General features: G+C 44.7%; 1 protein-coding gene and 1 non-coding gene across 2 annotated transcripts in view; both read left to right on the top strand.

Annotated features, from left to right (window-relative positions):
- TGFBR3 (transforming growth factor beta receptor 3) overlaps positions 1-27,950 on the top strand; it is a 323,588-nt gene that overhangs the window by 204,119 nt on the left and 91,519 nt on the right. The window contains exon 5 of the mRNA XM_038744742.1: positions 21,094-21,277. Within this exon, the coding sequence (XP_038600670.1) occupies positions 21,094-21,277 (184 nt within the window). The remainder of the gene's footprint in view (positions 1-21,093; positions 21,278-27,950) is intronic.
- LOC119927696 lies at positions 11,944-12,134 on the top strand. Its single transcript, XR_005450674.1, has one exon. It is a non-coding gene; the product is annotated as a U2 spliceosomal RNA (small nuclear RNA).

Here is a 27,950-nt window from a genome sequence, read left to right as displayed (position 1 = left end):
TGACTTTGAGCAAGTCACTTCATTTCTCTGGGCTTCAGTTAACTCATCTGTAAAATGGGGATGAAGACTGTGAGCCCCACGTGGGGCAACCTGATTACCTTGCATCCCTCCCAGCGCTTAGAACGGTGCTTGGCACATAGTAAGCGCTTAACAAATGCCATTATTATTATTGAGAAGCAGCGTGGCCCAGTGGAAAGAGCCTGGGCTTTGGAGTCAGATGTCACGGGTTCAAATGCTGGCTCCCAGATGATACCAACCACAATATACCGTGCACAGATCAATCATCAATCATATTTCCTCAGCGTTTACTTTGTCCAGATTGAGTACTGAATTAAGCACTTGGGAAAATAAAATACAACGGAGTTGGTAGATGTATTCCCTGCCCACAACGAAGCAGTGTAGTGTAGGGGCTAGAGCACGGGCCTCAGAGTCAGAAGGACCTAGGTTCTAATCCTAGAACACATAATGGGGAAACTGAAGTTAAGTGACTTGACTTGAGAAACAGCATGGCCCAGTGGAAAGAGCCCGGGCTTTGGGGTCCCAGATCTGCCAGTTGTCAGCTGTGTGACTTTGGGCAAATCACTTAACTTCTTGGTGCCTCAGTTACCTCATCCGTAAAATGGGGATCAAAAATGTGAGCTCCCGCACCCCCGCGGCGGGACAACCTCATCATCAATCATATTTATTGAGCGCTTACTGTGTGCAGAGTACTGTACTAAGCGCTTGGGAAGTACAAGTTGGCAACAACCTGATCACCTTGTAACCTCCCTAGTGCTTAGAACAGTGCTTTGCACATAGTAAGCGCTTAACAAATACCATTATTATTATTATTATTATTACTTTCCCAACGGCTTAGTAAGTAAAAACTCGATGAATACCATTGATTGAATGATATAGGTAACATTAGGTCAGGCCTAGGCTTAGGAATGGCTTTTTGTGGTGGAGGTTTGAACATTCTGGGTCTGGGATCTGTTGATCTTAAAAACCACATCCTGAGGGGTGTGATGTATTGATGCTTTAGCTAGTGGGTCACAAGGCTCTTAAAAGTGGAGGTTACATGAATGACAGGCTTCAGTAACTTGGGTCACAGGGCCTGAATCCAAACTTGGGCTTGTGTTCCTTGCACCTAGGATTATCACAGCAAACTCCAGGTAACTCTGCCCAGAGTATTGTCGCACCATGTGCCGAAGACCCACAACATTGTACTTTCCAAGCGCTTAGTACAGTGCTCTGCACACAGAGCCCCTAGTGACTTGCCCAAAGTCACACAGCTGACAAGTAGCAGAGCCGGGATTTGAACCCGTGAGACCTCTGACTCAATAAATACGATTGAATGAATGAATCCTTTATGAGGAGTCAAGTGTCTAAGTAGCGAGGAAGACACGTATTTTGTGCATGCAGTCAATACATAGCTAATTCTAGGTTTTCATCCTTTGTAATGGTATGTAAGTGTTTACTATGTGCCAGACACTGTACTCAGTGCTGAGATAGATACAAGCAAATCAGGTTGGACACAGTCCCTGTCCCTCATGGGGCTCACAATCTAAATAGAAGGGGGAATAGGTATTCAATCCCCATTTTACTGATGAGGGAATTGAGAGGAGTTAAGTGACTTGCCTAGGTCAAAGAGCAAATAAATGGTAGAGCTGGGATTAGAACCCAGGTCCTTTAGACTTCCAGGTGTGTGCCCTATCCACTAGGCCACACTGTGTCTAATAATAATTGTGGTATTTGTTAAGTGCTTACTACGTGCCAGGCAATGTACTAAGCGCTGGGGTGGATACAAGCAAATCCATTTGGACACAGTCCCTGTCCTACATTCATTCATTCATTCATTTAATCATATTTATTGAGCACTTACTGTTTGCAGAGCACTGTACTAAGCACTTGGGAAGTACAAGTTGGCAACATATAGAGATGGTCCCTACCCAACAACGGGCTCACAGTCTAAGTAGGAGCAGAACAGTTACTCATTCATTCAATCGTATTTATTGAGTGCTTACTGTGTGCCGAGCACTGTACTAAGCGCTTGATCCCTGTTTTACAGATGAGGAAACCAAGGCCTGGAGAAGTTAAGTGATTTGTCCAAGATTATCAGGGAAATGGCAGAGCTGGTATCAGGAGGGAGAATAGGAATTGAATCCCCATTGTACAAAAGAGGAAACTGAGGCACAGAGAAGTTAAGTGACTACACCATGGGGCTCAACAGTTTCAATCCCCATTTTACTGAGGTAACTGAGGCATAGAGAAGTGAAGTGACTTGCCCAAGGCCACACAGCAGATAAGTGGCCGAGCCGGGAATAGAACCCATGACTTTCTTATTCCCAGGCCCATGCTCTTTCCACTACACAATGCTGCTTGTCATCAAGTTGATGCACAAAACCTATCAGTCTGTAGAAACAATCACTAATCATCTCCAATCCTTGCGGGCAGGGAATGTGTTCACCAACTCTGTTATTTTATACCCTCCCAAGTGCTTAGTACACTTGGAAGCAGCGTGGCTCAGCGGAAAGAGGATGGGCTTTGGAGTCAGAAGTCACCGGTTCAAATCCCGGCTCTGCCACTTGTCAGCTGTGTGACTTTGGGCAACTCCCTTCACTTTTCCGTGCCTCAGTTCCCTCACCTGTAAAATGGGGAGTAAGACTGTGAGCCCCACGTGGGGCAACCTGATCACCTTGTAAACTCCCCAGCGCTTAGAACGGTGCTTTGAACATAGTAAGCACTTAATAAATGCCATCATTATTATTACAGTGCTCTGCACACAGTAAGTGCTCAATAAATATCATTGACCAATTGTTTTATCAGTCCATTCTTTCTCATTTGCAGGCTTTGAGGTAGCCTTTTTTTTTTTTTAGTTATCTGGGTAATTGCTTCAGTTTTCCTCTTCACTTTGCCTATGAAATCACTCAGTTAAGGTGATGAAAGAGTGGCAAGCAATAGACTTCCTTCCTAGTGTTTTCACAAGCAGCAGGCAATAGGGTTGAGGTTGGAAATAGGACAGGAGGGATCGAGAGAGGGGAACACAGTGAGGAGGCTGGTTGGAGGAGTGATGTGAACAGACTAGGGCCAGGATGTGTGAAACTCAATTTACATCCATGGACCTCGGCCAGGAAATTGGATGTGACTCGAACAAATGAGGTATTTCCTTAACAGCATCCTTGGGCTTAGGGCAGAACATAAGCAGAGGAATGTAATGCATCGGGAATCCGAGAAGAGCTGTAGTGCTTTCTTCTCCAGGCCTTTAGACTTCTAATTAAAGCTTGCAGATTCACCGTGGATCTTCTCCGCGCACATCTTTTCTCCTCATCTGTGACCGGTTCCTGAAGAGGAAGTGGTGCTAACTTAAAGGGCCTATGTGACATTCTTTTTTTGGTTATTTTAGGGTATCAGTTAAGCGCTTACCATGTCCCAGGCACTGTACTAAGCGCTGGGGTGGATACAAGCTAACCAGGTTGGCTATGGTCCATGTCCCCCTTGGGCTCACAGTCTTATTCCTCATTTTACAGATGACGTGACTGAAGCCCAGGGAAGTGACTTATCCAAGGTCACACAGCAGACAAGTGGCAGAGCCGGGATTGGAACCGGGATTGGATTCCGACTCCTAGATCTGTGCTTGGTCATTCATTCATTCAATCGTATTTATTGAGCGCTTACTGTGTGCAGAGCACTGTACTAAGCGCTTGGGAAGTCCAAGTTGGCAACATATAGAGACGGTCCCTACCCAACGGTGGGCTCACAGTCTAGAAGGGAGAGATAGACAACAAAACAAAACATATTAACAAGATAAAATGAATAGAATAAATATGTACAAGTATAATAGAGTAATAAATATGTACAAACATAAATACATATATACAGGTGCTGTGGGGAGGGGAAGGAGGTAAGGTGTGGGGGCATGGGGACTAGGCTATGCCCCTTCTGCAGGCCTTAGGGTCCCCAGTTTGAAAAACAGGAGATTGAGGGTGGCCATCTCGTGTCGCCAAATTTGAGAGAAGTTTACTTTGCTTGGAGCGATCTGGGGGCTCCTTCCAAGGCCTACCCTTCAGTTCAGAGTGAGATGATGATGATGATGGCATTTGTTAAGCGCTTACTATGTGCAAAGCACTGTTCTAAGCGCTGGGGAGGATACAAAATGATCAGGTTGTCCCACATGGGGCTCACAGTCTTCATCCCCATTTTACAGATGAGGTAACTGAGGCCCAGAGACGCCAAGTGACTTGCCCAGAGTCACACAGCTGACAATTGGCGGAGCTGGGATTTGAACCCCTGACCGCTGACTCCAAATTCCGGGCTCTTTCCACTGAGCCGCCTGGTAACCCCTAATTGTCTGTTGCCTAGCACGGTGGAGTGGCTAGAGCCCAGGCTTGGAGTCTAAAGGCCACTCCGCCACTTGTCCACTGTGTGACCCTGGGCAAGTCACTTCACACAGTGCTTGGAACATAGTAAGCACTTAACAAATACCATAATTATTATTATTCTCTGTGCCTCAGTTCCCTCATCTGTAAAATGGGGATTGAGACTGTGAGCCGCACGTGGGACAGGGACCCGATTTGCTTGCATCCACCCCAGCGCTTAGTACTGTGCCCGGCACAGAGCAAGCGCTTAACAAATACCATTATTATTATTATTCACTCATTCAGTCATATTTATTGAGCACTTACTGTGTGCAGAGCACTGTACTAAGTGCTTGGGAAGTACAAGTATAGAGAGCAGCCCCTGAGCAAGCAGTGTTTCCTGATCCTGGGCTGGGAAGAGGCAATCAATCAATCAATCATATTTATTGAGCACTTACTGTGTGCAGAGCGCTGTACTAAGCACTTGGGAAGTACAAGTTGGCAACATATAGAGACAGTCCCTACCCAACAGTGGGCTCACAGTCTAAAAGGGGGAGACAGAGAACAAAACCAAATATACTAACAAAATGAAATGAATAGAATAGATATGTACAAGTAAAATAAATAAATAAATAAATAGAGTAATAAATATGTACAAACATATATACAGGCAGTGTAAAGAGCAATGCTACTAGCTGCTGCAGCAGTTCTGCTCCATTAAATGCCCCATACCTGGGTGGAGTTGGAGTCCAAACCAGTGCCTGCCTGCTGAGTCTGGGGTTGAGGGGGAAGAACAGTCGGAGAGGAAATAAAAAAAAAGTGGGATTGCTGGAGCAGGATGTAATTTGATAATAATAATAATAATAATAATGGGATTTATTAAGCGCTTACTATGTGCAAAGCACTGTTCTAAGCGCTGAATCTTTCTACAACCCCTCTCCCCTTCCCCCCAGCCTCCCTTCTGCAATATTCAGGCTTGCCTTAGGGCTGTTACCAGTGCCTGCCCTAGAAAACAGTGTATTCATTCATTCATTCATTCAGTCGTATTTATTGAGCACTCGCTGTGTGCAGAGTGTACTAAGCGCTTGGGAAGTACAAGTTGGCAACCTATAGAGACGGTGTCTATCCAACAGCAGGCTCACAGTCTAGAAGACTAGCTCATGGAAGGATTCATGCCACAATCTCTGGGATTCAGGTTCTAAATAGATTATGTGAGATTTCTACACACACTGTCATATACAAGAGCTGGCGTGCGACCAATAGAGTCGGTAACACACTAATTAAAGTTTCGGTAGCCAGACAAAATTGGGCTTGGCTGGATCAGACGTTTGACCAATTCTGTTGGCTAGGCTCTGAGACTTCTCAAAATGTGGGATACTAGAATTGGTAACACTTTGAAAAATTTCAAGTTTACGCGTGTTAGTATTCAGAGGGTAGTAACCCGGAATGTTTTTCCTGGTTATGTGCAAACTTTTCGATGCCGTAATAAACGACACTTTTGATTCCTAGGTCCTCAAAATGTCAGTAATGCACAAGGAAAAAACAAAAAGGAATAGCCACCGTGAACACTCGAGTTCAAATTTGAAAGCCATTGTTTCTAGTGATTTTCTTGGAAGAAAGGAGTTCCAGTTTTTGAGGGCAGTAAAGAGGAAGAGGTGAAACAGTGCTAATAACACTTCACTTTTCTGAATTTACAGTTTGTAAATATCCGAGTTGCACAGTCCACACCTCTTTCCATATTGCGGTGTATGAATTCATAGGCTTGCAAATCCCTAGTGATGGAGCTACGTTTATGAAGTTTTTTTTTTTTAAAGAAAAAATTCTTTAAGGGCTGAGTCATGATAACGTGGTAATATAAAACACGTTTACCGATCACATTTCCCATTGTGGGGGGATGGGAGGAAGCCAGGAAAAGCAGTCCCAATGTAGGAATTGCAGAGGGTGTGCTCTGCTTCTAGAACAAAAGTACCACTTCCCATTTGGGAGAGGAAATATTTTAAAACCTTGCCTAGTGCTTTATGCTGTTTCAGCCTCTGCTTGATCTTTATGCTTGTACAAAGTATATCACAGCATAATCTCCCTATTAATGCCCCATAATAATAATAGCAGTAATAATAGAGGTTTTCATTAAGCACATAGTAGTGAACTAGTGTACTAGAGAAGCAGCATGGCTCAGTGGAAACAGCCCGGGCTTTGGAGTCAGAGTTCATGGGTTCAAATCCTGGCTCCTCCAGTTGTCAGCTCTGTGACTTTGGGCAAGTCACTTCACTGCTCTGTGCCTCAGTTCCTTCATCTGTAAAATGGGGATTAAGACTGTGAGCCCCCTGTGGGACAACCTGATCACCTTGTACCTTCCCCAGAGCTTAGAACAGTGCTTTGCACATAATAAGCGCTTAATAAATGCCATCATCATTATTATTACTAGGCACTGTGGTGGATACAAGCATAGTGGGTTGAACACAGTCCTTGTCCCACATTGGTTCACAGTCTTAATCCCCATTTTACAAATGAGGTAACTGAAGCTTGGAGAAGTTAAGTGACTTGCCCAAGGTCACACAGCAACTATGTGGAGGAGTGGGATTAGAACCCAGGTCCTTCTAACTTCCAGGCCCACACTGCTTCTTGATGCGGGCGTGTGTTCTTTTATGCCTAATTTCCAGGTCCCTAGATATCTTACATAAATATAAAACTTGCTTCTTTATCATTATCACTAACTAACGTTTGCACTGCCAAAGTTTTCTTGTGTGGAACCTTTGAATTTACCTCCCCTTGTCTTCATTTTACTGTGAGCTCGTTGTGGGCAGGGAATGTGTCTGTTTAGTGTTATAATGTACTCTCCCAAGTGTGTAGTACAGTGCTCTGCGCATAGTAAGTGCTCAATAAATATGATTGAATGAATCATCATCATCATCATCAATCGTATTTATTGAGCACTTACTATGTGCAGAGCACTGTACTAAGCACTTGGGAAGTACAAATTGGCAACACATAGAGACAGTCCCTACCCAACAGTGGGCTCACAGTCTAATTTTAATTAATTTATACTAATGTTTGTGTCCCCCACTAAACTGTAAGCTTGTGGTGGGAGGGAATGTGTCTTCCAACCCTGTTGTATCGTACTCTCCCAAGCGTTCAGTACAGTGCCCTGCGCTCAATAAGCACTCAAAAAATGTGACTGATGCAGTCAGCTGTAGTGCTTGTTTCGGCGGGCCTGGGGATTGGGGAAGGGGTGGAAAAAGGCTGAAGGGGAAAGAAGAGAAGGTCAGAGGGGAGAGGAGTGTCCTGATTGTGTAACTGCTAAACTTTCAGCAGTGCGACTCATGAAAACGTGTCAAGTTGGGCGTGCAAGCTAAAGCAACCCCTGAGGAGTCATAAACCTGGGCAGCTGGCAAGCACTCTGCTGATAACTCAGCTCACAGTGGAACTTGGCAGGAGGACTGGGGCAGTTTTCTCTGAGGCCGAATAATTCCTGGAACCATTTCTCCTGAGGCCTGAATGGGATTTTCTTTACCATCAGGCATCTACGTGTGGGCTCCCGCTATCACTGCACAAAACATTTCTTTTAGAAAACACAGGACTCCCCACCTCCCCATCCTCATTTTGGTTTTGTTGTTTGATGGCAGCGCAGAACTGGGATAGACAGAATGACAACGGTTCCTTAGAGAGAGTCCATCTTCTTGCTTGTTTTGGGGACATATTGTACATATTTGCTATTCTATTTATTTTCTTAATGATGTGCATCTAGCTTTATTTCTATTTATTCTGATGACAGCTGTCCACATGTTTTGTTTTGTTGTCTGTCTCCCCCTTCTAGACTGTGAGCCCGTTTTTGGGTAGGGACCGTCTCTATATGTTGCCGACTTGTACTTCCCAAGCGCTTAGTACAGTGCTGTGCACGCAGTAAGCGCTCAATAAATACGATTGAATGAATGGGACGGCCTCTTCAAGGTACTGGACTCACCATTTGAGGATCAAATGGTCAGGTCTGCTGTAGGCTGGGATGGTCTACTGCTGTACACACCTACACACCCATACACAAATTCATTTTCTTTCTCTCTCCCTCTCTCTTTCTATAGACTGTGAACTCCTAGTGGGCAGGGAATGTCTGACAATCAATCAATCAATCAATCGTATTGAGCGCTTATTGTGTGCATAATACTGTACTAAGCGCTTGGGAAGTACAAGTTGGCAACATATAGAGACAGTCCCTACCCAATATTGTATCAATGGTATTTTTTGAGTGCTTACTGGTTGCAGAGCACTGTTCTAAGCACTTGGGAGAGTTCAATATTACAAAGATAGTAGATACATTCCCTGCCTGTTCAAGCTTATAGTCTAGACGGCTCTGCACTCAGTAGCTGCTCAGTAAATACCCTTGATTTATCTCTTTTCCTCTCTCTCTCTCCCTTCCTCCTTCTCTGCCTCGCTCCCTCTCTCTCTTTCTTTCTTTCCCCCTCCTCTCTCTTGTCTTTGTTTTCCAAGATTGTGCCACAGGCATCCAAGTGTCGCAGTCGCTGATGCATGATCTTTGACTCTCGTCCCAGGTGGTATGCAGATAGACCCTTGGACTCCATTATAGTAATAATAATTATGGTATTTGTTAAGTGCTTACTATATGCCAAGCACTGTTCTAAGCGCTGGGGTAGATGCAAGTTTATCAGGTTGGATTCAGCCCCTGCCCCACGAGGGGCTCACAATCTAAGTAGGAGGGAAGCGTAGCTCAGTGGAAAGATGCCGGGCTTTGGAGTCAGAGGTCATGGGTTCAAATCCTGGCTCCGCCAGTTGTCAGCTGTGTGACTTTGGGCAAGTCACTTAACTTCTCTGTGCCTCAGTGACCTCATCTGTAAAATGGGAATTAAGACTGTGAGCCCCCTGTGGGACAACCTGATCACCTTGTTACCTCCCCAGCGCTTAGAACAGTGCTTTGCAGATAGTAAGCGCTTAACAAACGCCACCATTGTTATTATTATTAGGGTTGAATCATCATCATCAATCGTATTTATTGAGCGCTTACTATGTGCAGAGCACTGTACTAAGCGCTTGGGAAGTACAAATTGGCAACATCTAGTGACAGTCCCTACCCAACAGTGGGCTCACAGTCTAAAAGGGGGAGACAGAGAACAAAACCAAACATACTAACAAAATAAAATAAATAGAATAGATATGTACAAATAAAATAAATAAATAAATAGAGTAATAAATATGTACAAACATATACATATATACAGGTGCTGTGGGGAAGGGAAGGAGGCAAGATCCCATTTTAAGAATCCCATTTTACAGATAGGTAACTGAGGCACAGAGAAGTGAAGTGACTTGCCAGGGGTCACACAGCAGATACATGGCAGAGCTGGAATTAGAACCCGGGTCCTCTGACCCCACAGATCTGTGCTTTTTCCACTAGGCCACGCTGCTTCTCTCTCACCCCAGGACAGTGTTTGAAGTCCGGACCCGAGGTCGAGCAATCGATTCCTGTTGCATTAGCAGGATTTGCATAGAGCCCCATCCCCGGGGATTAATAGAAAATGGCTTTATTAAGAGCCAAATCAAGTCCAGGCCTTTCTGCGGCCTTGCCCGACGACAAAACCAACCTGGGAGTGAGGAGACCCTGCAGGAGAGCGTGATTCCATCTGGCAAGGACTGCTTAGTCGGCTGACGGGCTGTGTTGAGATAAGTGTTTATATAAATAAAGGTCCCTTTCTGAGAAAATGGTAGCTACATCTGCCAACCCCAGCTTTGCCTCAGTGTCCTGGCCCCTCAGAGATCAGCCTGCTTCATATGATAGGGAGTTAATGCTCCAGGGCAGGTGTGGCAACAAAAGCGCTAGTTGCCTCTTGTTTTTTCATTCTTTTTTGGGAAGCGCTAGTTGAACCTGGTCCAGCAAAAATAAGAAACTTGGCTTGCTTAGCTTAGTTTTAAATTCTTGTAATAAAACTCCCAGCAATGGCAGATAGCGTTATGCTTGCCTCTTTAAGAAACCTAGTAGCGTAACCAGCGTATTAAATACCAACTTTGTGCAGGATTAAAGCAGAGAAAAGTATGCAGTAAAGGACACAGCCTGAGCTAGCTCCTGTCACTCGCAAAGCCGCCACCGTCCCCCATTCTCCCCCATCCCCCCCACCCCAGCCAGATCTGTTTTCTGCTCATTTGTTTCCCTGATTGTCTTCCCTTCGGTTAATCCCTTGCTAAGAATTGAGCTGCTTGAATTTTAGGGTAGGATGACTCCCTCAGGAAGCCATTTATCATGTCACACAGTATCAGTGCATTCAATTTTAATGATCAAGAATGAGGAAAACTTAGTGGATTCTGAGGAGCAGACTAACTAAGCAAGTGTGACAGGTGGCCCTTTTGCCTGGAATAGTTAAGTGAAATATCAAATTCTATTATTCTATCATCATCATCATCATCATCATCAATCATATTTATTGAGCACTTATTGTGTGCAGAGCACTGTACTAAGCGCTTGGGAAGTACAAGTTGGTAACATATAGAGACAGTCCATATCCAGCAGTGGGCTCACAGTCTAAACTTCAACTCCAAAGTTATTTCTTAGTCAGGGGAGACAGCGAGACCCCGAATGGATGGTCGAAATAAGCTGTAGCCTCTCCTTTTCTGTAAGCGATAATCATAATTGTGGTATTTGTTAAGTGCTTACTGTGTGCCAGGAACTGTACTAAGTGCTTTGGTGGATACGAGCAAATCGGGTTGGACACAGTCCCTGTCCCACGTGGGGCTCACAGTCTCAATCCCCATTTTCCAGATGAGGTCACTGAGGCACAGAGAAGTGAAGTGATTTGCCCAAAGCCACACAGCAGACAAGTGGCAGAGCTGGGATTAAAACCCATGACCTAAATCCCTGGCCGGGGCTCTCTCCACTACTGTGATACTGCTGCTCCCCTTTAGGGCACAAGAAGATGACTTCCAAATTACAGCAGGGAACTTCAGCCCATTAATGAGTACCGCTGCACTGGCCATTTCCCCAGATGTCTTTTAACCAAACAATTTCCTGACAATGGATATTCTGCCATTCCCCCCCAGTCCTCTCCCTGGGAAAATACATATTCCTAAATCATAATAATAATAATAATAATAATGGCATTTATTAAGTCTTCCTCCCTTCAAAGCCCTACTGAGAGCTCAGCTCCTCCAGGAGGCCTTCCCAGACTGAGCCCCCTCCTTCCTCTCCCCCTCCTCCCCCTCTCCATCCACCCCGCCTTACCTCCTTCCCTTCCCCACAACACCTGTATATATGTATATATGTTTGTACGTATTTATTACTCTATTTATTTTACTTGTACATATTTATTCTACTTATTTTATTTTGTTAATATGTTTTGCTTTTGTTCTCTGTCTCCCCCTTCTAGACTGCGAGCCCACTGTTGGGTAGGGATCGTCTCTATATGTTGCCAACTTGTACTTCCCAAGTGCTTAGTCCAGTGCTCTGCACACAGTAAGCGCTCAATAAATACGATTGAATGAATGAATGAATGAAGTGCTTACTATGTGCAAAGCACTGTTCTAAGCGCTGGATTATGTTGTTGAGTTGTCGGCAACCCATAGCGATGCCACGGACACAGCTCTCCCAGAACGCCCCACCTCCATTAGCATTTTCGCTTCTCGGCCTTTTGGCTAAGATGAAGTGTAGTATCTGTTCTTATCAGGTTAATATCTGCTACGTCTTCGATGTGAAGACGCTATGTTAAGCAGCTTTTTGGAGAAAGGAAGTGGGTTGGGAGCTTGCTCCGTCCCCTCCGCACATCGGCCTGGTATTGCAGTACTTCCAGGCTAGGTGCCTTTCCCCCCGTGGTCGTCCCCCTCTCCATCCCCCCCATCTTACCTCCTTCCCTTCCCCGCAGCACCTGTATATATGTATATATGTTTGTACATAATTATTACTCTATTTATTTATTTATTTATTTTACTTGTACGTATCTATTCTATTTATTTTATTTTGTTAGTACGTTTGGTTTTGTTCTCTGTCTCCCCCTTTTAGACTATGAGCCCAGCGTTGGGTAGGGACTGTCTCTATATGTTGCCAACTTGTACTTCCCAAGCGCTTAGTACAGTGCTGTGCACAAAGTAAGTGCTCAATAAATACGATTGATTGATTGATTGATTTAGAGAGGGAGTTCCAAGCAGGAAGAAGGGCATGAGCAATTTTGATTAAGAATCAAATATAGGAGGAAGACAAGGGTAAACCACTTCTGAATTTTTACCAAGAAAACTCTATGGATCGACTACCAGAACAATTGCAGAGAAGCAGCGTGGCTTAGTGGCAAGAACAGGGCCTTGGGAGTCAGAGGACATGGATTCTAATCCCAGCTCCGCCACTTGTCTGCTGTGTGGCCCTGGGCAAGTCACTTCACTTCTTTGGGCCTTGTTACTTCACCTGTAAAATGGGGATTTAAGACTGTGAGCCCCATGTGGGAAAACCGGATAAACCTGTCTACCCCAGCGCTTAGAGCAGTGCCTGGCACATAGTAAGTGCTTAATAAATACCATTATTATTATTATTATTAGGGTCAAAAATATAAACTCAGAGGGGGGAAAGACTGACTAAGCATGTCCAAGCCTGGGCTCTTGCCACTGAGCCACGCTGGTTTTTTGTTTGTTTGCTTTCGTTCATTCATTCATTCATTCATTCATTCAATCGTATTTATTGAGCGCTTACTGTGTGCAGAGCACTGTACTAAGCGCTTGGGAGGTACAAGTTGGCAACATATAGAGACGGTCCCTACCCAACAACGGGCTCACAGTCTAGAAGGGGGGGACTGCTTGTTTTGTTTTGTTGTCTGTCTCCCCCTTCTAGACTGTGAGCCCGTTGTTGGGTAGGGACCGTCTCTATCTGTTGCCCATTTGTACTTTCCAAGCGCTTAGTACAGTGCTGTGCACATGGTAAGCGCTCAATAAATGCGATTGAATGAATGAGCCCAGTAGAAAAAGTCCTTGGGTTCATTATTGACTTCAAGACATAAAGAATTCATGACAAAGAAGCAGTGCGGCTTAGTGGATAGAGCCCAAGTCTGGAAGTCATAAGGGCCTGGTTTCTAATCCCGGCTCCATCATTTGTTTGCTGTGGGACCTTGGGCAAGCCACGTACCCTCAGTTACCTCATCTATAAAATGGGGATTATTTCTGTGAACCCCATGTGGGACAGGGACTGTGTCCAATCTGATTACTTTGTATCTACCCCAGCACTTAGTGCAATACCTGGCACATAGTAAGCACTTAGCAAATGCCGCAATTATTTTTTATTATAATCATCATTATTAGTCATCATTAACACATCCCGGGACCATATTGGTCGTCTCAAAGAAGTAAAGATCAGACTGTGCTCTGCTTAGATCAGCGTTAAAGCACAGTGTCCAGTTTTAATTACTGCATTTCAAAACAAAACAAAACAGAAACAGGCATGGGCTTTGTAGTCAGAGGTCATGGGTTCAAATCCCGACTCCGCCACCTGTCAGCTGTGTGACTTTGGGCAAGTCACTTAACTTCTCCGTGCCTCAGTTTACCTCATCTTTAGAATAGGATTAAAACTGTGAGCCCCCCGTGGGACAACCTGATCACCTTGTAACCTCCCCAGCGCTTAGAGCATTGCTTTGTACATAGTAAGTGCTTAACGAATACTAAAAAAAGAAAAAGAAACTAGGGAGCATCCATCAAAGTGACAAAAATGAAGTAGCTTGTGGAAAGATAAATGGATTGGGATCAATTTACCTGGAAAAGAGAAGGCAGCATGGGCTAGTGGAAAGAGCACTGACTCAGGAAGTCAGAGGATTTGTATTCTAATCCCTACTCCACCACTTGTTTGCTGTTTGACCTTGGGCATCTCACTGGACTTCTTTGTGCCTCAGTTACCTCGTCTGTAAAATGGGAATTAAATCCTCCACCCTCTGACTTAGACTTGAGCATTATGTGGAACAGGGACTGTGTCCAACTTGATTCTCTTGTACCCAAAAAACAAACCAAAAAAATCCCACAGCCTGAGGGGTGATTTAATACTTGTCTTCAAGTCTTTGAAGGGTCTCCCTCCCAGCCCCACAGCACTTATGTACATATCTGTAATTTATTTATATTAATGTCTGTCTCCCACCCTAGACTCTAAGCTCATTGTGGGCAGGGAATGTGTCTGTTCACTGTTATATTGTATTCTCCCATGTGCTTTGTACTGTGCTCTGCACACAGTAAGCGCTCAGTAAATATGATTTACTGACTATGAATTTGACTGGGTTCCTTAAGAACTTTGAGGCTCACCCCAGCCCCACAATATTTATGTAAATATTTTTATACCCTATATTTCCCCCATCCTCAATCTATTTTAAAGTCTATCATCCCCTATAGACTGCAAACCTCCCATGGACAGGGATTGCGACTACAAACTCTGTTTTATTTCCCCAAGCACTTAGTACGGTGCTGTGCACACCATAAGCACTCCATAAATACTAGTGATTGCTTGATCGATAAATATTGAAGCAGCGTGGCTCAGTGGAAAGGGCACGGGCTTTGGAGTCAGAGGTCATGGGTTCAAATCCTGACTCCACCAATTGTCAGCTCTGTGACTTTTGGCAAGTCACTTAACTTCTCTGTGCCTCAGTTACCTCATCTGTAAAATGGGGATGAAGACTGTGAGCCCCATGCGGGACAACCTGATCACCTTGTATACTCCCCAGCGCTTAGACGAGTGCTTTGCACATAGTAAGCACTTAACAAATGCCATCCTTATTATTATTATTATTATGAGAAGCAGCATGGCTCATGAGAAGCAGCATGGCTCAGTGGAAAGAGCACAGGCTTGGGAGTCAGAGGTCATGGGTTCAAATCCTGGCTCCACCACTTAGCTGTGTAACTTTGGGCAAGTCACTTAACTTCTCTGTGCCTCAGTTACCTCATCTGGGGGATTAACACTGTGAGCCCCACGTGGGACAACCTGATCGCCTTGTATCCTCCCCAGTGCTTAGACCAGTGCTTTGCACATAGTAAGCGCTTAACAAATGCCATCCTTATTATTATTATTATTGAAGTGGCAGGGAAGGCGGGAGAGGAAGTAGGATGGTGGGTGGGAGATTAGTCGGAGAAGGATTTAGAGGAATTTGAAGAAGGGAAGAGAGGTGGCCAGCCCTTTGTGAAGGGGGAAGGGGTTTCTGGCAAGTAGGAGGGCACGAGCAAGAAGTTGACAGAGAGAGAGACAGATGAGAGCAAGGCACAGTGAGTAGGTTGGCTTTAGAGGAGCGAAGCACGTAGGGTGTAGTGGGAAAGGAGTGAATTTATGAAGTGGGAAGAGAGCTGATTTAGTGCCTTAAAAGCCTCTGGTCAGTTTTACAAGGAAAGAAGTGTGTGTGTGGAAGTATGCCGTGTATTACAACACACACCCCGAGATCTGTAGGAGCCACCAACACGAGGTTTCATTCAATCGTATTTGTGTTCATTTGCCTTGGAAGGATTCAAAGAGAATGTCAGTGTTTCCAGGAACTGCATTTCTGAAGCACCGGAGACACTAAGGCCTGAATCACCTCCTCTGGCGGCTCATTTTCCCTCTTTAAATATTTTCAGAATCTTCCCAGTCTCTTACTGCTCACCCTAACGTGTAAAACAGTGTAGCTGTTTGAACAGGTGCATTTGCATGCTGTCAGTAAATTAAAAATAGTGAACCAATCTTCATTCTGAGATCCTGAACTTTTATCCCCAGACATTGATGATGATGATCTTGATGATGATTACTAATAATAATTGTGTCTGCTGTGTCATCTTGGGCAAATCACTTAATCTGTGCCTCAAGCACCTCATCTGTAAAATGGGGATTAATTAATTCATGATGGCATTTGTTAAGTGCTTACTATGTGCAAAGCACTGTTCTAAGCGCTGGGGGGATACAAGGTGATCAGGTTGTCGCACGTGGGGCTCACAGTCTTAATCCCCATTTTACAGATGAGGTAACTGAGGCTCACAGAAGTTAAGAGATTTGCCCAAAGTCACACAGCAGAGAAGTGGCAGAGCCGGGATTAGAACCCACGACCTCTGGCTCCCAAGCCCGGGCTCTTTCCACTGAGCCACGCTGCTTCTTTAAGTCTGTGAGCCCCATATGGGACGTGGACTGTGCCCAACCTGATTACCTTGTATCTACCCCTGAGCTTAGTACAGTTCCTGGCACATAGTAAATACTTAACAAATACCATAAAAAAATGTGGTGTTAGTGGTTACAATTTGCCAAGTGCTGGGATAGATATAAGTCCCACATGGGGCTCACAAGTCTAAGCAGGAGAAAGAGTAGGTATTGAATCCCTATTTTGCAGATGAGGCACAGAGAAGTAATGCGACTTGGACCAAGGTCACACAGCAGACAAATGGTGGAGTCAGGATTAGAACCCAGGTCCTCTGACTCTTAGGTCTGGGCTCTTTCTACTAGGCCATGCTTCTTCTCTCATTAAAGCACATCTGACCAATAATTTTCCCAAGGCAGTGCAGCCTTACTGGAGTGATTTGGAAATGTATCGACTTGTTGCCGACTTGTACTTCCCAAGTGCTTAGTACAGCGCTCTGCACACAGTAAGCGCTCAATAAATACGATTGAATGAATGTGTCCTGCAGAGAGTTCTGAGGAGAATTCTCATTAGTAGAGGATCTGTCTGAAGTGGTGCTAGCCAACTTCCCCGAAGTAGGAGTCCAAGTGTGTGCAGTGATCATCGTAATGCAGGGATGGAGGAGTATCTGTCTCAGCTCAGGCCCAGAAGAGGGAGTCTGGTTTTAGGAATAATCGACTCTATGGTCCAGGCAACCAAAGAAGCTTCCAAGAAGGAAATTAGGGGTATTCCCAAGGTTTCTCCAGAGCGTGAATTCAGTGATAGCCTCAGATTGACTCCCAGCTCCGTGCTCTGTCCATTAGGAGACTGTGGACCTGTATTCTCATCCCAGATTGGCCACGTGCCTGCTCTGTGACCTTGGGCAAGTCAATTCTCACTGCCTCAGTTCCCTCATCTTTCCCTGTTCTCCCTCCTACATAGACTGTGAGCCCACTGTTGGGTAGGGACCGTCTCTAGATGTTGCCAACTTGTGCTTCCCAAGTGCTTAGTACAGTGCTGTGCACACAGTAAGCGCTCAATAAATACGATTGAATGAATGACTAGACTGTGAGCCCCATGTGAGACAGGGACTACGCCCACCCTGATTATCTTGTACTACCCTACAGTACACATCCCAGCTCTGCCAATTGTCAGCTGTGTAACTTTGGGCAAGTCACTTCACTTCTCTGTGCCTCAGTTAACTCATCTGTAAAATGGGGATTAAGACTGTGAGCCCCCCAAGGGACAACCTGATCACCTTGTAACCTCCCCAGCACTTAGAACAGTGCTTTGCACGTAGTAAGTGCTTAATAAATGCCATTATTATTATTATTATTATTATTATTATTATTATTATTATTACCCTAGGGTGCAACTCTTAGGGTTGCACCTAGTTTCCAGTACTCAACCAGTCTCGACTATGGAAGGGAGAGTCGAGCAGAGGCATGCCCGTTCCATTCCTAGCTTGGGCAGAAGCTAGCCAGCGGAAGGCAATCTGCTACAAGTCAAAACTCACTTGTGCCGGGTCAGCAGTGTCATGGAAAAGAGTCGAAGGTGGAGATTCAGGTTTGCTGCACGGAAGGAGGCAATGGTAAAACGCTTCCGTATTTTTACCAAGAAAACTCGATGGACACACTACCAGAACGATTGCAGGTGGAGGTGGTGTTTCTGGGAGAGATGTGTCCATGGCGTTGCTGTCGGTTGGATATGACTCGACAGATAACACAACAATAACCACCCTAGGGTGTAGTATGGTGCTTGAGATAAAGTGTTTAATAAACACCACCATTCCCCGCATCATCATTCTTTCATTCAATCGTATTTATTGAGCGCTTACTGTGTGCAGAGCACTGTACGAAGCGCTTGGGAAGGACAAGTTGGCAACATATAGAGACAGTCCCTACCCAACAGTGGGCTCACAGTCTAGAAGTCAGTCACTGTCATTCACAGTCATTCACTGTCGTACTTACTGAGTGCTTAATGTGTGCAGAGCACTGTAGTAAGTGCGTGGGAGAGTACAGTATAACAGTAAACGGACATATTCCTTGCTCACATCCCATCATCTTCATCAATGGGCCCCTGCCACTCCTACCATCTGTTTCCACTTTTTCCACTCAGGCAGAAATTCCAATTCCCAAAGCCAGTCAATCAATCAATCATATTTATTGAGCGCTTACTGTGTGCAGAGCACTGTACTAAGCGCTTGGGAAGTACATGTTGGCAACATGTAGAGACGGTCCCTACCCAACGGTGGGCTCACAGTCTAGAAGTCCAAACCACTGTGTCTTGACTGTCTTTCAAACAACCCAAACATCGTGAGAGGTGGACAGTCAGCCTCAGCAGAGTAGCCTGAGCAGGGCGGCAACTGCTGATTCAGGAAATCAAAGTTTAGTTTGCCCTCCACAGCTGTTACCTCATCAGATGTCAGGGTCTCTGGAAAGGTATAGAAGGCAATGACCTCAAAACGTGATCAGCAGAAGCAACATGGCCTAGTCGAAAGAGCATGGCGCTGGGAGTCAGAGGGGCCTGGATTCTAATCCTGGTTCTGCCACTTGTCTGCCGGGTGACCTTGGGTAAGTCACTTAACTTCCTTGGGCCTCAGCTACCTCATCTGTAAAACTAGGATTAAGATGTGAGCCCCATGTGGGACGTAAACTATGTCCAACCTTTTATCTATCCCAACACTTAGTAAAGTGCCTGGAACATAGAAGGTACTTAAAAAATACCATTAAAAAAAAGTAAAAAGGGGATCACAGGTTTTTGGAAGGCCTCACGATCTTATCTGGGTCCTAGGTTTGTTGACTAGAATTTCTGCCAAATCCTGCATTTTCTTCCTCCATGCTTTCTCCGGATCAAGGGTAGTAGGAGAGGGAATTGAGGTTCCCTTCACTGACTGGAGAAAAGAGTGTCGGGCCTGGAATTTAGCCACTCTGGCGTGGACTACTTATGCTGGTTTGCAGGCCAGGGACTTCAGCTCTGGCCGTATTGTCTTTTGGATTTCTGCTTTCTCACTGGTGCATAACTCGAGGCCCTTAACTGTTCACCTCACCCGGAAACTGGATACAGGTGGTTTGCTACCGGAATCCCCCTCTCCACAACAAAGAATGTCCAAAGCCCAGTGCTTTCTTCCTATTTAGGTTTTCCAGATTTCTCTGCACTTCCTCAAAGGCTCAAATGTCCCATTGTGCTCTCCTGATTTTAAATGAGGCAAGAATTAATTGTTCCCAGTTTGTGACTACTTATCTCTCCCATTTACCCAGTTCAATTTCTTCCTTCAGGAGTGTGCTAAGGTGATTTATCCCATGTCCCACTCTTAGACATTCACTGTATTTTTTTAAAAATGAAAGAGCTTTATGATCTTGGTCTGAAGGAGAACACGTGAGGAGGATCGTCCAGAGGTTAAGCAGATGTTAGCCTAAATATTTGCAACTATTTTGGCAGACAGATAAAGGATTTCTGGGTTTTTGTCTTTTTCGGTGCCAGATTTGAGTAAAAATGACATTGGGGTAGGGATTCTTTTTAGGGTAGATGCCTTTGTTTGATCAGAATTTCTGGGTTTGTAGTGTCATAAATATTGCTGGTAAATAAGAATGAAGGGAAAATTTGGGAAGTTTGAGGGTGTGCTAGTTCTAATTTCAGAGCAGGGAGGAAGTTCTGGTCCTTTTTGTCCTTTCAAACCAAACTGGAAATCGAACAGAATTCTTTAGGTCTTTGCTTATGACAGTGATTTGGGGAAATCCAGTGATTATTGCTGAATGCCTTCAGGGATGAGTGGTAAGAGAAATTATTAAGGATTGTTTTTGTTCCTTCTTATGAACTGCTTTGTCGTTAAAGATAGTGCTCTGTGTCTTAATATACTTATACCTAAGTAGCTACGGGACTGATTAGGAACACTGGGAAGTTCAATCCTGAATATTTAAAAGTTTTATTCTCTAACAATTTTGTTTTCATTTGAAACTGTGGTGACCATCAGAGATGGCATGCATATCTTCATAAAAGCAAATTGAATGGATCATGAATTGTAGGTCACATGTGGGCATGTTAGACCCATGACCCCTGACTCCAAAGTCCGGGCTCTTTCCACTGAGCCATGCTGCTTCTCCATCAGTAATGTCAGAAGGGCCCTGAAGATGGGTTGAGCAGTGGTATTCTAGACCGTGAGCCCGTCACTTCTAATCACTTCTAGGCTGTGAGCCAGTTGTTGGGTAGGGACCGTCTCTATATGCTGCCAACTTGGACTTCCCAAGCGCTTAGTACAGTGCTCTGCACACAATAAGTGCTCAGTAAATATGATTGAATGAATGAATGGTCTGTCGGATGCGATGGGAAGGGAATTCCAGTTAGAGAGACTGTAAAAGACTGTAAGCTCATTAGGGGCAGGGAACGTATCTTCCAATTCTGTTAGTATATTCCCCCAACACTTATTGTGTTCCTTGGGAGTATTCATGATTTAGAGTAATTGCATTTTATTTGAACGTTTGAAAAACAATGTGGTTGAGTGGGTGTCAAACGTGAATAGCTCAAGGAAAATGTGTGAATAGCTCAAGGGAAGGGAATCAACGGCAGACATCCACTGATTAACCAAGATGGCCAGGTTGCAGTGTGATCAGTGGACGATGTGCTGGGTTTTCCTAACCACCGAATTTCAACTTGGGGTGATGGCGACCTGTGGAGTAAGAGTACGTTTCTGTTCCCACCAGGTGTCTCGAGGTTCCCTGGTCCAGTTTGAGGCCGGTAACTTCTCCCAGTCAGCGACTACTGCGGAAAAGACCTTCCCACAGAGAAACGATCAGTTGCTGCAATGGGCTCAAAAGGAATATGGAGCAGTCACTTCTTTCACTGAGCTCAAGATCTCAAGAAACATTTATATCAAAGTGGGTGAAGGTAGGTTTAAGGCCCGATGAAGAGACGGGCCACCATGGGAATTCTCTGGGATGTTCGTTTTGTACTGTATTATCCAACAGATAATTACTCCGCACCCCCCTTCGAAGCCTTATTGAAGGCCCGTCTCCTTCAGGAGGCCTTCCCTGACTAAACCTTCCTTTCCTCTTTTCCCACTCCCTTCTGCATTGCCCTGACTTGCTCCCTTTATTCACCCCCCATTCCCAGCCCCGCAGCATCTATATCCGTATCTGTAATTTATTTATTTATATTAACGTCTGTCTCCCCCTCTAGGTTGAAGTTCATTGTGAGTAGGGAATGTGTCTGTTTATTGTTATAGTGTTCTCTCCCAAGTGCTTACAACACACTGTGTTCAGTAAACACAACTGAGTGAATGAGTGAATGAATACTGTATGTTCTGTGGCGAGGATTCATTCATTGATTCAATCGTATTTACTGAGCGCTTACTGTGTGCAGAGCACTGTACTAAGCGCCTGGGAAGTCCAAGTTGGCAACATATAGAGACGGTCCCTACCCAGCAACGAGCTCACAGTCTAGAAGGGGGAGACAGGGAACAAAACAAAACATGTTGGTCATTCATTCATTCAATCGTATTTATTGAGCATTCATTCATTCATTCAATCGTATTTATTCATTCATTCAATCATATTTATTCATCATCATCAGTCGTATTTATTGAGCGCTTACTGTGTGCAGAGCACTGTACTAAGCGCTTGATAAGTACAAGTCAGCAACATATAGAGATGGTCCCTACCTAACAATGGGCTAACGGTCTAGAAGGGGGAGACAGACAACAAAACAAAACATATTAACAAAATAAAATAAATAGAATAAATATGTAGAAGTAAAATAAATAAATAAATACAGTAATAAATATGTACAAACAGAGCCCTCAGGAAACATGCCTGAGGATGCGGTGTCACAGCCAAAAATCCCGAGCTACGTGGGCTGAAAATGAGTGGCTTCCACTGACCAGGATAAACTTCTAGACTGTGAGCCTGTTGTTGGGTAGGGATTGTCTCTATCTGTTGCCAAATTGTACTTTTCAAGCACTTAGTATAGTGCTCTGCACACAGTAAGCACTCAATACAGTGCTCTGCACACAGTAAGCACTCAATAAATACAATTGATTGATTAAATGCGATTGAATGAATGAATGAACTAGGAGAGAATGAACTGGTTGCTTATCTTCTGTTCATTTGTCTTCATCTGCCCCCGAACATGTGGGTTGGGGATTCTTCCCTTTCAAACTCATTCATTCAATCATATTTATTGAGCGCTTACTGTGTGCAGAGCACTGTACTAAGCGCTTGGGAAGTACAAGTTGGCAACAAATGATCGCCGATTTCACCTTTTGCAGATCTGTGGCCCCTGTGATATTTTGGGTAGTTCGCGTAACTTCCTCTCTATTGTTTCTCAAATTTTCCATTGATGAAGGGGGGGGGGGGCGGTGAATCAATAATAGTTGAGTACAAGGATGGGGTCCTTTCTCCCTCTATCCCCTTAAGAATTGTAAAGACGCTTCTAGTAGAGCTCGTGACCAGAGTCTTCTTGTGGTTTAATACAATACAAAGGCAATCCGCATGGCCTAGTGTTTCCTAGTGAGCGTGGGCCTGGGAGCCGGAGTAGCTGGGTTCTAATCCCGGCTCCGCTGGTTGCATGCTGTGTGACCTTGGGCAAGTCACTTCACTTCGTTGGGTCTCAGTTACCTCATCTATAAAATGAGGATTAAATCAATCATATTTTTTGAGTGCTTACTGTGTGCCGAGCACCGTACAAAGCTCTTGGAACGGTACAGTATAGCAGAGTTGGAAGACGGATTAAATCAATCATATTTTTTGAGTGCTTACTGTGTGCAGAGCACCGTACAAAGCTCTTGGAACGGTACAGTATAGCAGAGTTGGAAGACGAGTTCTCTACAACAAGTTTCCAAATTAGAGGAGCTTTCAGGCTCATAAATCCTCCTCCTTCTGACTTAGTCCATGAGCCTCATGTGGGACAGAGACTGTGTCCCACCTGATAAATTTCTGTCTACCCCAGAGCGTAGAAGAGTGCTTGGCACATAATTCATTCATTCAGTCATATTTATTGAGCGCTTACTGTGTGCAGAGCACTGTACTAAGCGCTTGAGAAGTCCACATTGGCAACATAGAGAGACGGTCCCTACCCAACAGCGGGCTCACAGTCTAGAAGGGAGACGTGCTTAACAATTACCATTAAAAAAAATTTGACCAGTGGCTTGCCTCCAGGACAAATACTTTATAGTTTTAACTCAGGACAGGGGTTTTGAGGAGTAAGACTCCCATATCCACTTCTGAAAATGGTTCAGCTTTTCAAACACTTTCCCTCCCTCAAACAAAGCTGGAAAGCAGTGGACAACTCATCTGTCCATTTGTCCTGGCCTTTCACAGCCTATATTAGGCATTGCTTTGATAGATTACTCTTCGCTATCTAGAAGACTCAACCGTGTTGTCCTGTGCCACACAGGAACAATGTGAGAATTCATTATATCTTTCACTAAATACTATGAGAAAGAAGCCTTATAGAAATGCACTGAATTATTCTTACAGTATAGAAATTCCCGAGGCTTTAGGGTTCCTGGGTAGCTATTTTTTATCTACATGTTTGAAAACACTTGCCATCCCATCCTTTCACTTAAATGCACAAAAATAGCAGACAAAGCCATTTGGAAATGCTTTTTATAATGCAAATACTCTATTTTAACCGCCAAGTGTTAGAGAAAGAAATGGTATTTAGCCTCGATAAGAGATTGCCTATTTTAATTTCCTTTATAGCATGCTCTAAATAACCAGTTACACATTTGAAAGAGCATTGTTGGTTTGGTTTTTTTTATTTGGGCAAGTGAATAAAGAGTATAATTAGCACAGAAGAAAAGTTATTTGGAAATAATAAAAAGATGGTGACTGATTCTTAGCCACCACAAAAAATTTAAACCAAACTGCAGCCTTTGTGGTCAGCTGCTTTTTGTTGCTCTCCTACGCTCTGACCGCTAACACCACAAGCCCAAGTGGCCCACCCAGCTGGCCTTGGTGATCTTTAAAGACTCTAAGTAGATTAATGAGCAACACCAATCGTATTTATTGAGCGCTTACTGTGTGCAGAGCACTGTACTAAGGGTTTGGAAAGCACAATTAGGCAACAAATAGAGACAATCCCTACCCAACGGGCTCACACTCTGTGACTGCCCAGCTGACCCCAGAGGTTTTCTTGGCTGTATCCCACTAGACTATGAGCTTCTTCAGGGCAGAGATTGTGTCTGTCAACTCTGTTGTATTTATTGAGCGCTTACTGTGTGCAGAGCACTTTGCTCAGCACTTCAGAGAGAATAACAATAGACCCATTCCCTGCCCACAAGAAGCTTATAGTCTAGAGGAAGATACAGACATTAATATAAATAAATGAATTTTAATCACCCAAGCTTTTAGTCCAGTGCTTTTAGTAAGTGCTCAATTAATGCAAATGATTGGTTGTATACTCTGCTGGGCATGGTCTGGGCTTATTCAGTCTTCATCCCAGAACTTGCCTCAGCCTGAACCCATCAGAGGTTTTTGCAAATTGGGCGTGCCTCCATCCATGCATCATGGTCTAGTGGAAAGAGCACGATCCTGGGGGTCAGAGGACCCGGGTTCTAATCCTAGCTCCCCCAGTTGCTTGCTGTGTGACCTTGGACAAGTCATTTAGGTAGGGGTGATTCTATTCATTCATTCAATCATATTGTTTGAGCGCTTACTGTGTGCAGGCACTGTACTAAGCACTTGGGAGAGTGCAATATAACAATAAACAGACACATTCCCTGCCCACAGTGAGCACGCAGTCTAGAGGGGGATTCTAGAGATGTGCAGGTAGAACCAACAGGATTTCATGACAGATTGGGTACGTGGGTTCAGTGAGAGAGATGAGTCAAGGATAACTAGACTGATAACTAACTTCTAGACTGTGAGCCGAATGTTGGGTAGGGGCCGTCTCTATATGTTGCCGACTTGTACTTCCCAAGCGCTTAGTACAGTGCTCTGCAATAAATACAATTGCTCAATAAATACAGCGCTCAATAAATACAATTGAATGAATGAATGAATAATGGCAAGTTTATGAGCTTGTGAGACAGGGAGGATGGTGGCTTTATCTGCAATGATGGGAAGGATTTAGCACAGTGCTCTTCACACAGTAAGCACTCAATAAATATGATTGAATGAATGAAGGAAGGACAGAGAAGGTCAGGATTTAAGTGGAAAGCTGAGGAGTTCTTTTTTGGACATGTTAAGCTTGAGGGACATCCAAGTAAAGATGTCCAGGAGGAAATTTGAGATTGTAGAGAAGGAACTAGGTCAGGGCTGGAGAGTTAAACCTTAGAGAGGGTAGGTTCTGTGGAGAGAAGGGGCCAGAAACCAAATTGGAGGGGATGAAGGAGAGCGTTGGAGGAGAGAAAGTGGAGTCAGCAGGCATATGCCACTCGCTCAAATAATTTGGAAAGGTTTAGGAGGGCAGTGGGACAAAAGCTGGAGGGAACTACTGGGTCAAGGGAGAGTTTTTTTTTTTAGGATAGGGAAGACATACAGCGTGGCTCAGTGGAAAGAGCTCTGGCTTGGGAGCCAGAGGTCATAGGTTCTAATCCTGGCTCCACTACTTGTCAACTGTGTGACTTTGGGCAAGTCACTTCACTTCTCTGGGCCTCAGTTACCTCGTCTGTAAAGTGGGGATTGAGACTGTGAGCCCCATGTGGGACAACCTGATTACCTTGTATCCCCCACACTTAGAACAGTGTTTGGCACATAGTAAGTGCTTAACAAATGCCATTAGTATTATTATTAGAGAAGCAGCTTGGCTCAATGGAAAGAGCACGGGCTTGGGAGTCAGAGGTCATGGGTTCAAATCCCAGCTCTGCCACTTGTCAGCTGTGTGACTTTGGGCAAGTCACTTCACTTCTCTGTGCCTCAGTTTCCTCATCTGGAAAATGGGGATGAAGACTGTGAGCCCCACGTGGGACAACCTGATCACCTTGTATCCTCCCCAGTGCTTAGAACAGTGCTTTGCACATAGTAAGCGCTTAACAAATGCCATCATTATTATTATTATTTCAAAACAGTGGGGTACGAGTTACTGGAAAGTGAACGGTTGAAAATGGCTGTCAGAGAGGGTGAAGGGACAGAGCAAATCATCAATCGTATTTATTGAGCGCTTACTGTGTGCAGAGCACTGTACTCTGCATTTGCAGAGCAAATGTTTTGAAAAGGGGCAGAGGATGGGGCTAGAAGTGTGGGTGGAGGTTGCTACTGAGAGGAGCTGGGAGATCTCCTCTTGAGTTACTGCTGGGAAAGATGGGAGAGTCGAAAAGATCCCGAGAGGGAGGGAGGGATGGCAGATTTCCAGGTAGTCAAAGGGTTAATGGAGCAGTCCAGTGAAATAGGGTCCTTGTCTTCTTTTTGGGAGCCTGCTGTCATTGAAGTCACTCCATACACATAGCTGGGTAGGTTGTGTCTGTTGGATTCTGAACTAACCTGCCACAGTGTTGAAGAACTTAAAAATACCCTCCAGCTCTTAATCAACCATATTTATTGAGCACTTACTGAGTGCAGAGCACTGTACTTGGATATCACTCATTCATTCAATCATATTTATTGAGCGCTTACTTTGTGCAGAGCACTGTACTAAGCACTTGGGAAGTACAAGTTGGCAACATATAGAGGCGGTCCCTACCCAACAGCGGGCTCACAGTCTAGAAGGGGGAGACAGAGAACAAAACAAAACATATTAACAAAATAAAATCAGTAGAATAAATATGTACAAATAAAATTAATAAATAGAGTAATAAATACATACAAACAGATATACATATATACAGGTGCTGTGGGGAGAGGAAGGAGGTAAGGTGGGGGGATAGGGAGGGGGAGAGGAAGGAAGGAGGGGGCTCAGTGTGGGAAGGCCTCCTGGAGGAGGTGAGCTCTCAGCAGGGCCTTGAAGGGAGGAAGAGAGCTAGCTTGGAGGATGTGCGGAGGGAGGGCATTCCAGGCCAGGGGGAGGACGTGGGCCGGGGGTCGATGGCAGGACAGGCGAGAATGAGTCCCAGTGAGGAGATTAGTGGCAGAGGAGCGGAGGGTGCGGGCTGGGCTGCAGAAGGAGAGAAGGGAGGTGAGGTGGGAGGGGGCGAGGGGATGGACAGCCTGGAAGCCCAGGGTGAGGAGTTTCTGCCTGATGCAGGAGTTTTTGCCTGATAGTATAAGAGTTGGGAGACACATTCCCTACCCACAACAAGCTGGCAGCCTATTGTTTTTATCGTTGTCCATGTTCTTTTAGTTTGCCATTTTCATCATTTCAGTTTTCCCTTGTGTGTCTGCTGCCCCTCTAGGTGTGGATCAGGAACAGTGGCTGATTTAGCCTCCACTGTTCCATTTCCACTTCATTGAGAAGCAGCCTGGCATAGTGGCTAGAGCACAGGTCTGAGAGTTGTGAGGTTATCAATCAATCAATCGATCGTATTTATTGAGCGCTTACTGTGTGCAGAGCACTGTACTAAGCGCTTGGGAAGTCCAAGTTGGCAACATCTAGAGACGGTCCCTACCCAACAGTGGGCTCACAGTCTAGAAGGGGGAGACAGAGAACAAAACCAAACATATTAACAAAATAAAATAAATAGAAT

Source organism: Tachyglossus aculeatus, chromosome 4 (genome assembly GCF_015852505.1).
Source record: "Tachyglossus aculeatus isolate mTacAcu1 chromosome 4, mTacAcu1.pri, whole genome shotgun sequence".
Classification (NCBI taxonomy): Eukaryota; Metazoa; Chordata; class Mammalia; order Monotremata; family Tachyglossidae; genus Tachyglossus; species Tachyglossus aculeatus.
This window is presented reverse-complemented; position numbering and strand designations above follow the sequence as displayed.